Consider the following 9,970-nt stretch of genomic DNA (forward strand, 5'->3'; position numbering starts at 1 on the left):
GACGACCAAGAGAGCGATCTGCAGGAGCGCCGTGGGACGGCGGCCGGCAGACGACATGCTCATGATTCGAGGCTGCTAGCTAATGATTATTCGAGCGAGGCTTTTAGAGCTGGCTCTCTACGTTCTGCTGTGATACTTGCTGGTCGAAGAGGCCCGTGTGTGTTTATAGACCGTCCCTCTGGCCGAGAGAGATAGAGAGAGAGAGAGAGACAACGATGTTTACTTGTAGATCCATGAGTATCTCTCATTGCAATTCCGTTATCTGCAAAGGCCAAGGTAGGTAGGTTCCCGTTTTGAATGCACTGTCATCTGCCACAGCTTGTGTACAGACGTACATGAAGATGGAACAATGGCAAAAAAGGATCAAAGATGTCTACTGTTTGTGTACAGCCAGGCCAGACATACCTTGCCTCTAATTTCTTCTCATCTCAACGAAACAGGGGCATTGGCAAGCAAAAGGAATCAAAGATGCCACCAGATTAGTACAATTGATTTAACTGTCACTTTTTCTTTCACGTGGCAGCAAATTCAACTTAAGCATCTGCGATTTTGTACTGGATCGTTACATTACTCGAGCCACGACACGATTCATTGAAGAAATGCGTCATGCTTTAAGGCACTGGTGAGAACTTGCCCGGATGGTAAGTTAGCGAGTCACTGACTCAAAGTGGTAAAGATCGTAAAACGATGCTATGCTCCTACAAGGCATAGTTCAAACTGAACTGTAAGCAAATGAACCCTACATGCGTTCTGGCGCCATCCTTCTATACCCTTTGTGAAATGGAGCCGTAGACCTGTCTGTGATGTGGTACCCTACTCGTTTCGCCTTAGCTATGTATCTACTTGTGTTTGTGTAGAGCAGGTGAGCTTGATCAGTCTGCAGTTTCGGTGATGAGCTCCTTGAGTACCTGTTTTAGGCCGTTCATCTTCTTCCGGGCTCTCTGCGAAACATTTCCGTGGAAAAGGGTTACCATTTGATCAATACCAGCGTACCTGGGGTTTAGGAATGATGTTTCCCTTACCTTCTGAATCTCCGAGATTTTGAGTTCAGCGTCCTTGAGCTGAGAATCAACTGTTCTCTCGGCATGTTGGAGGAGCTTCTTGTGTGATGCTTCTGTTGGTGCAATCATAAAACAACACCATGGTTAAGTGGTAATCCTGGTGGCAAACGGTTCGAAAAACAGAGCATTTAAACAGATTTCTTCAAGTAACTGTATGATGATTCATTCCATTTGCCTCTTACCAATGATAACGGTGAGCTCAACATAATTACTTCACTGCTGACTATTTCTTCTAATCATGTGCCAATGTAGAGATTGGGCAATCATTCTATTTCAATTAAAAACCATCTGATTTAACCACATTATTCAGCAAAAAACTTCAAACCTTACAATGTTGGAATCTTATGTGCCTGGGTCAGTTATATGACATAAAGTTTGCAATCTGTAATCAAACTGCTCCAATGGTGATACTTCATAAGGCTCCGTTTTGACAAAGGTTAACAACATGATTCAACATTTTTGGGAGTTCACCCAGTATCAGTTTGTAATAAATAGCCCAGCGAGTAAATATTTCATTTGCATTTCGCAAGTATAAGGTTTCAAGTTAGACTTACTTTGCTTATCAGCTACTCCCTTAAGTTCTGCATGATAAGCTTCGAATTCCTTGAGAGAGTTCGTGCAACCAAGCAACTGCTGATTAACCTCCTCCTTAAACTTCTCATGAAGAACCCTTAACTGTTCTTGTTGCTCTGAAACCAGAAGACATAGGACCAGGTTATATCATTTGAGTAACTAACGTTTATTAAGAGAAACAACAGAAGACATGTAAGAAAATAAGGTAAAGTGTAAGGATTCCCAAAGGAATCTTGCGACAAGTGTGCCTTGCTAACCAAACAGGCGACTAACCTTGTCAAACCTACCAAACTTGTGGTGTGGCATGGTTAGCATACCAACCAAACAGGCTCTAAGCCTAAATATATGCATACACAGTAAAAAGTCCAAAGGGTAGAAGATACTCCAAAGATGTTTTGGATACTTCAATATGGATTAAATACGGACTGAGATGAGTGAACAAAAACACACTAAAATGCGTCTATACACGCCCAAATCAGAAAAGAGTTAGAACATCTTATAATAGTGAACGGAGGGACTAGTAAATAAGAAATAACCAAACTATAGTGGATAACTGCAGAAAGATTCAAAGAAATGGTACATTAAATTTTCTCAAATTAATCTTTCATGGCACTGATTAAATGCTTCAGTATTCAGACGGTGAAAGTGATTCAAGAACAAAATCAACCTATTTAAGCTTAGTTTTTTGGGGATCGTTTATATGCATTCAACATTCATCTTATTATGTTTTTTAAAAGTTCAGGATATGCAGGACCTACATAACATACAGGAATCGGATCATGACTAACTCTATATGTCTATATGAATACTCTATAACTTACTGAAGTATAAGATTATGTAAATTGCTCGAGCTGAATAATCCAAATAGCTGAAGTATGAGTGGCACAATGGATCAGAACATTAGTACATCATATCTTTATAGATACTGCTTTCTGGACGGATTCTGACTAATGGGTCTAATCTTCATAAAACTCATAATTCACAATAACAGACCACAAAATTAATTTCTGCAGTAACATAATATAGGTTGTACCTTCAAATGTTGATTCTAGTCGCTTTCTTTTAGATTTTCCTGCATTGACCAGCTTATCCCTGAAAGTACAGTTGAATGCGTCAAAAATAGCTGCACCTCTAATATATGTGATACTTCTATAGCAAGCTTAGATATACAACTAGGTGTGTATATGCAGATAAGATGTTGTTTCTTGGTAGCACCGGCAAAGATCTTACACATCATCCTGCATCTGCACCTCAACTCCCTCAAGGTGCTGGCGTATTATCTCTCCAGTACCTGCCAGTATCTCAGAACTTTTGTTTCTTGTTTCAGACTTGATCTTGGTTTGAAACCTTCCCAGCACCAGCAGTAACTGATCAAAAGCCCTGGTTACAATCAAGAAACGAAATTGGATCAACCAACAATATTGGATATGTATTTCTTTACACAATCTACAAAACAGACCTGGTTAGGTAGTCATCTGGGCATTGCACTGGTTCTTTGTCTGACATTATAGTTTCTTGTGTTCCTGAATGAATTAGCAATGACATATCAGTTATGAACTGCAACCGTTAGTTGAACGCAAGAAGAGTAATCAACTTTACCTAAAGTGGCAAAAGGAATAGGCGAAGGTAAGCGCCGTTTTTTGCCTCTTTTACCATCTTTCAGATGTGATTTCCTATCCAGATTTTCTGGAGGAGATTTATCAGGGCCGTCTACATCTGAAAGCCATTTGCGAGATTTATATCCTACACATGAAGAACCAGTTATAGATAAGTAACACTTCACAGGTAAACAAGTTTTGGATAAATATATGATAGTGTAATTTATACATCTCCAACAGCATGTGGGAAAAGCTTGGATCACGTTATTAATTTTCCAGAACTAAAGTGGTCAAAATACTAAACTTAAAGCACTTAGCCAAAAAAAATGGAACGCATTTAAAGTGGCATGAATGCACATGACAGAATATGCCACATGTTGCTTCTATTCCATTTGAATGGCTTGTCATGAGCAAGCACTTCATACAATAGTTAAAGAGTGAGTGGATCATGTTTTGGAGAGCCTTAACCTTAAAGCCACAGTAGGACTATTGGATGCTCTGCCACTGATAGTGATTGATTAATGATTGCTATGAAAAATTTGTGGAAATAGAGCTGATGCAATAAAAGTAGGACTATCAGGCATAGTTAGAAAAATAAACATGCCTAGGCTCTAGGTGATAGTAAAACACACCTAGTGCTTAATGTCTGCATAATTACGCTTTGGTTCAAAAAGCGCAAGCATGTGGCAGAATGTGCAATTAACACCTAGCATTTTTTTAAACTTTGCTATTGGATGCTCTGACTCCCAATGTTTAACTTTTTTTCAGGAAAAGGACAGGAGCTCTGCCAATAGTTTTAACTGGTTCTAGAAGATACATAGAGAAAGTCAATTATATGTGTAAATATATAAAGAAGAATGTGTTCTAGGAGAGTATCATCCTCGTGCAGAACAGAAGGGGTAGTACTCTGTAAACTAACACTGTCACCTTCGGTTCTATAAATGTAGCACTAAATCTGAAAGTGACAAAACATACTCTAGAAAACTATTGATTTGCATGTACAAAGTATTAATGTGCACTGAAAGTTGCAAAGTCAGTATTCTGACCTTTCCCAAAGCTTGGAATAGAAGTTTGAGCCATTTCATCTTCAGTTGGCGCAATGGGTGAAAGATTTGGTTGTTTTTTGCTCTCTCTTTCTTTTGGGGAATTAGGAGATTCACTGTTAGGTAACTCATCGGTTTTATCCATCCGATCCTGAATGTCAACAGTAAATGAATGAGTGACAAACAGATAGAGTTACTCTGTTACATGAGTATAGACAAAACAAATTTATTATGGCTGGGAAATGATTTATAGATTTGGAAAGCCTACCGATGGCTCAGACCATGGATCAGAAGCATAGGAACTTGATCTTGACCTGTTCACACTTTTTGGATACTTGGGGCTGTATGTGTCATCATGTAGCATTTTACTTCTATGGCGGTGGCCATTTACATTAGTTGCAAAAGTAGGACTTACAAAGTCATCTTGCATGTCTCTGAATCCGTCTGCCAATGGACCGGCAAACTTCTCTCCATTTTTACCATTTATCTGGGGACTTGCCTCATTGTCCCATGGGTACATTTTCGGTTCAGGTGATGGACTAGCAGCACCAGATGGTGGCGACTTCAAATTATTTCCTGCTGCTTTATGTGCCTGAGGACTTTTGTCTGAAGCTTTGCTCAAATTAGCATTCTCCTTGCGGTGCAGCAATGAAGAATAATTTTCCTTGCTCTTTGATGAAATATTCTGAGAAGAGAGCTTATCTTCACCTTCATTCAGTGTCGTTGGCAGCAACTTTTCTGAAGACTGCATCTTCTGAGGCCCAACTTTAGCCATTCCATTCAGCCGTTTCTCCCGAGTAGGGCTTCTAGAACAGCTCTCAGCAGTTTTTCCAGTTCGGGACAAAGAAGAAAAGGAGGTGGTTTTCTCTCCCTTATTCTCTGATGGTACATTTCTAGAAGATAGCCGTCCTTCCCTACCATCCGGTGTGATCTTGTCAGAAATCATGCTAGAACAATTGACCTTCTTAAGCTCTACTTTAGCCTTCCTATTTGAGCTTCTAAGATTTCTCAAGCATCCAGAGTTACTGACTGCAGATTTGCCTGCGGTTTTGGGTGTGCATTTCTCATCAAAAACAAACACATTGTCCAGTGTTTTCTGCTTGGGTGCAGAACATTTAGTAGACAATGGTTTCTTTGCACTCTGGCTCTTATCCTGCTTCCTGGAGGCTTCTGGTGCTTTCTTGCGACCCAAGGTGCGAGTAACAGGCCTTATTTCAACTACTTGCGGAGTATCAGAATCTGACTCAATTGGATCAGAGGATGGTTTACTCTTTGCATAGGCAGCTGTTTGACACTTCAGCAGATCAGGTGTCTTGATATTATCAGGAAAAGGTGACGTGTAAACCTTCTTGTTCCCTGAAGATGGTCCATTGGCGGTTAAACTTTCAGGTTGGTCAGGTGTCCCAATGTCTTCAGGGTTTGGTGAAGCAACAGCCTGCTTGGTTTGTGATGTACCAAGGATCCCCCAGAGCTTCATCCTGAGAAGCTCGCTGTTGGGTTTGGTTTTATCTGCAGATTCCACTTGGCGCTTCCCTTGTGAACTCACGAAGGGTGTCTTTTGCAGTTGGTCAAGCTGGCTGTCTTGTTCTTTTCTTGTTCCAAAGGAAAAGGTTCCGGTTTGCTCATGCGCATGGTCATCAGGCTGTGATAGAGAACCCTTAACAGGGGCGGCTTCAGGTGCCTCTGTAGCAGACCCGCCATGGTTTGCAGCTTCTTGTGAGACCCGGAGTGAAGCACTATAACCTTTCGGGGGTCTAGATCTTCCATCAGTTCCCTGAGACGGGTTCCTCTCGAATGCAGGGGCGGTAGCAGCATCTCTGCTTCCTGTCCTTGGAATAGGGATGCCAATTGATACCTTGGGAAATTTACCAGATGGATACTGGCTGCTGGCCAGACTCCAGTAATCACTTGATGCAGCCTGGACACATCACAATGCATGAGTTGTTAAATACTGCTGTGAAAGAACAGCTAAACCTGAAACAGGAGGCACATCCTATAGTTTAGCACAGGAAGTTGTTGTTACTCACTTTCTGGATATTCGGCAGCTTAATTTCTGTCATTGCGGCTTCTGGGATAACAATAGACCAGATTGACTGAAGTTGAAGCTGATAAACAGGAGAACAAGAGAATTAGCTAAGGTTCCACCAATGTTAAAGCATCTTTTAGGATCAAATTAAGCTCCACAGATGTATAAATAAATACAATATCAGACTATACGCCATGCCCGAGACCAAAATTTAGAAATGAACAGTAACACAGAAGACAGAACTGTGCAAAATATTCCCGTCAAGTGTAACTTATGTCAGGTCTGAATTGCTATGCAGTACTAAAATGAGTCAAATCGAACAGGCTGCTGAGAGTAATAGCATAACAACCAGATCGACTTGGCCTGAGACCAAATTTAGAGATGAACAGCAACACAGAAGACAGAACTGTGCAAAATATTCTTCTCAAGTGTAACTTATGTCAGGTCAGAATTGCTATGCAGTACTAAAATGGGTCAAATCCAACAGGCTGCTGAGAGTGATAGCATAACAACCAGATCGACTTAGCCTACTCGGAGAAATGCCAGGACCAGCCCCTTCTAAGCATATTGAACTAATAGAAGACCAAAATTAACAGGTGCAACTGTATCACCGAGCACCGGACTAAACGTGGTCTCAGCATCCAGAGATCGTCTTCCACAAGCAATACCGCTTAGATCAAATAACTTGACTCGGGGAGAGCAATAGTGACACATTTGTGGGACTTGCGGCAGCTAACCGCGTGTACAAAACCATTCCAACAGGGGATCGGGTGTTGGATAGCGACCAATCGGAACCGAGCAAACCCCGGCAAAATCAGACGACGCGAGCAAACAAAAACGGCGGCAACAAGCTTGCAATCGAGGTGAAATTAGAACATACGGATTAGGAAATCCACGGGCGGGCACCTAATTCCAACCCGTAACCCCGAAATCCTCGCGTGCGGCGGCGGCGGCGAGGTATAGGCGGCGGCGAGGTGGGCCAGGGGCGGCGACCGGCGGCGGGGATGGCCTAGGCTTCGGTCGCCATGGTCGCGAGCGAGAGAGACGGGGGAGCGAGGGGGTGGCGGATTGGGTGGGGGGGATTTCGGGAGGGTCGCGGGGCGAATTTTCAGAAGGGTGTCGAAGAGACGAAGACGGCGGGGATTTTGAAATTTTGGGGAACTGGTCGCACAAGCCATTGCGTCATGGGAGGCCCGCGTGTCAGTCAAAGAAAGGGAGCGCGCGTTGGCGTAGGAGGGCGAGAGACGCTTTGAGTCGTCATGGAGGACCGCCATGGCCTCGCCACCAAGAGCAAGCTGTCAATTTAGCCTCTTATAAGCGGCACTTATACCTTAACTTTTTTATTCTATTTTTATATTTGCTCCGCTAAACAAGTTCCCCGATAAGCTTTTAAATTTAATTTTCTATAAAAAATTCACACAAATTTAGATATCGATAGCTCAATTTGATTCATACCATATTGCATTAACATGGATATTTGCTTCTATAAAGAATGGCAAAGTACCCGCCTTCTCAACTGCTCGTGGGCAGAGAGAGCCCCATGGCCGTTCGTCCTACGGTGGGGGCTACTCGATGGCGCTCCGATTTGTTCGGACCCCGATTACCCGGTTGGGCGGTCTATGAAGGGTATGTGGACCATGTGAATGTGCCCAGGGCCATCGTCATTGGGCCGCGTCAGGCGCCCCCTCACGCGGCGTTTCTCGCGCCGTTGCATGTGGGAGAGACGGCTCGGTGGTGAATGATAGGTGGACCGCGGGGCGTGCCCGGGGCCACCATCGTGTCGGTGGCGTGCCGGGGAGGGGTCCTCTCTAGGCGATGCAAGCCGTCTGGTCTGCCCGAACGGCCCGCACCAAGGCGACCCGGGGGCCACTATCATTGGGAGGCTTCGGGCGCACCCGCGATGGTCTAGCCGGACCCGCCTATCAGCGCCTTCGCCCCGCGTCGAGCTGGTTCGATCGCTCCAGCCGGGGGTGCGTCGCGGTCGTAGTGCCGGCTCATGTGTGATATAAGAGGCGATGTGGAGAATGGAATTTGGGGCAAGACGATGGGATTGGAGGCCATAGAAATAAAGAAGACCTAGGAGAAAAGGGTGGATTGGAAATCCCAGACCTCGGGGGAGATGCGAGACAAAAACCACGCGCTCGTCGGCGCGGGGCTCCGGCACCTTGACGGTAGAGCGGCCCGATGACCCTCTAGAGAGCAGCAAATGGCACCGGACGCCCTGAGACGCCAGAAGAACCCCGGGTCCTGGACTCAACGGTGTCCCACACGGTGACGATGGAAGGGAACCATTGCCCCTTCCTGCTCTCCGCCTTCTCCTGCATCGTCGGCAGCCACCTGACTCCCTGTTATGGCCTTCGGCTCGCCCTTGGAGGCCTTCGTCGTGGCACCGTGGGTTCCCTTTCCGGCCATCGCTCGAGGTGGGAGGAGGAAAAAAAAGAAGGGGGTACTGGAAGCTTTTGGAGATTCGGTTCTTCAAGCGTTGGAGCTTGAAGAGGGGAGCATGAGCGAGATGAGTGCATGAGGCTTTATTCATTTTTGCCATACCGTTTTTTATGGGTTGGTAAAAACAACGAAGGGTGCATTGGGTGGCAGTAAATTTGCGAGTTTCCCATATGATGTGCATTACGTATGCTCGTGAATCGAGGGGTTTGCTGATAATGTCGCTACAAATCCGGAGCACGATCCCTTTAGATGTGCCAATAGTGGCGGGCCCGAGGCGCACCAACACGCCATAATAACATCTAAGAAGACCGTGCGATCCTATAGTGCACGGTGGGGCGCTTCGGGTTTGGTCAAAGTTATCAGAATGCGACTAAATTGGCGCCACTCTCTCGGTGTGGGAAGACTTCGCCATGAAGATAGCTCTACACTAAAAGGGTCTTCGAATCCGAAGACTAGACAAATTCCACTTGGAGGGTTCGCCTGGGGATCCTCGGATGCCCGAAGTGTGATATTCCTCAGGCAAGGCTTGATCACTTTGGAGTAGGTGCGCAAAGAAGATATTGAACCATTTTACAAGGCCGAAGACCGTAGGGAATGCATCAAGTAAATAGATTACATCTACTAATAATAGATCTTATCTACTACTCAGACAATTTTATTAAGCAATGGATCTCATCCATTGCAATTTTTTAAGCAATAGATCTCATCTACTGCAAAACTTTTGTGCAATACCCATACATCTCTTGTGTTCTAAATCGCAACGTGCATCTGCTCATAGATCGCTCGTGATGCCATTGTAGGGAATGTAGTAGATACCAACAAAAACTATGTCTTATGAATCAAACCCAAGAAAACTATGAAGACGCAGATGAGATTACATTAAATCGTTACCGACTCGAAGTGTAGCCGAAGGAGAGTTGGTGAAGATCTTTGATGCAAAATCCCTCGAACGAAGATCGAAAGCATGATCTCTCAGCCGGTATCCACACGTACGAAGTCACCGGCAGCACTTCGCCATCCAAAACTTAGCATTGTGAGAGAACTAGAAGGGGTTGAAGCAGCCTTGTAGCGTGGCAGAACAATTCCAATGGAGAACAAGAGAGAAATAGGGAGGGGTCAGCCTTGCGCCTGGAATTGTGCAAAAGAGGGGTCAGCCTTGCGCCTGGGATTGATGAGAGAAGTGGCGGAGCTTGGGCTGTTTTCTTGGGGGGGGGGGGGGGGGGG

General features: G+C 44.7%; 1 protein-coding gene across 1 annotated transcript; it reads right to left on the minus strand.

The window, feature by feature from the left end:
* Positions 1-451: 451 nt before the first annotated feature.
* Positions 452-7,392, minus strand: LOC125530592 (meiosis-specific protein PAIR3-like). Its single transcript, XM_048694979.1, has 11 exons — positions 7,182-7,392; positions 6,303-6,380; positions 4,544-6,193; positions 4,279-4,426; positions 3,234-3,377; positions 3,094-3,157; positions 2,865-3,014; positions 2,668-2,726; positions 1,616-1,750; positions 1,023-1,114; positions 452-941 (listed from the first exon to the last, which is right to left on the minus strand). Exons 2-11 carry the CDS (start codon positions 6,333-6,335, stop codon positions 873-875), a joined length of 2,544 nt encoding a protein of 847 aa, XP_048550936.1. The 5' UTR covers positions 6,336-6,380; positions 7,182-7,392; the 3' UTR covers positions 452-872.
* Positions 7,393-9,970: the final 2,578 nt, after the last annotated feature.

This window comes from Triticum urartu, unplaced genomic scaffold, assembly GCF_003073215.2.
Source record: "Triticum urartu cultivar G1812 unplaced genomic scaffold, Tu2.1 TuUngrouped_contig_6424, whole genome shotgun sequence".
Lineage (NCBI taxonomy): Eukaryota > Viridiplantae > Streptophyta > Magnoliopsida > Poales > Poaceae > Triticum > Triticum urartu.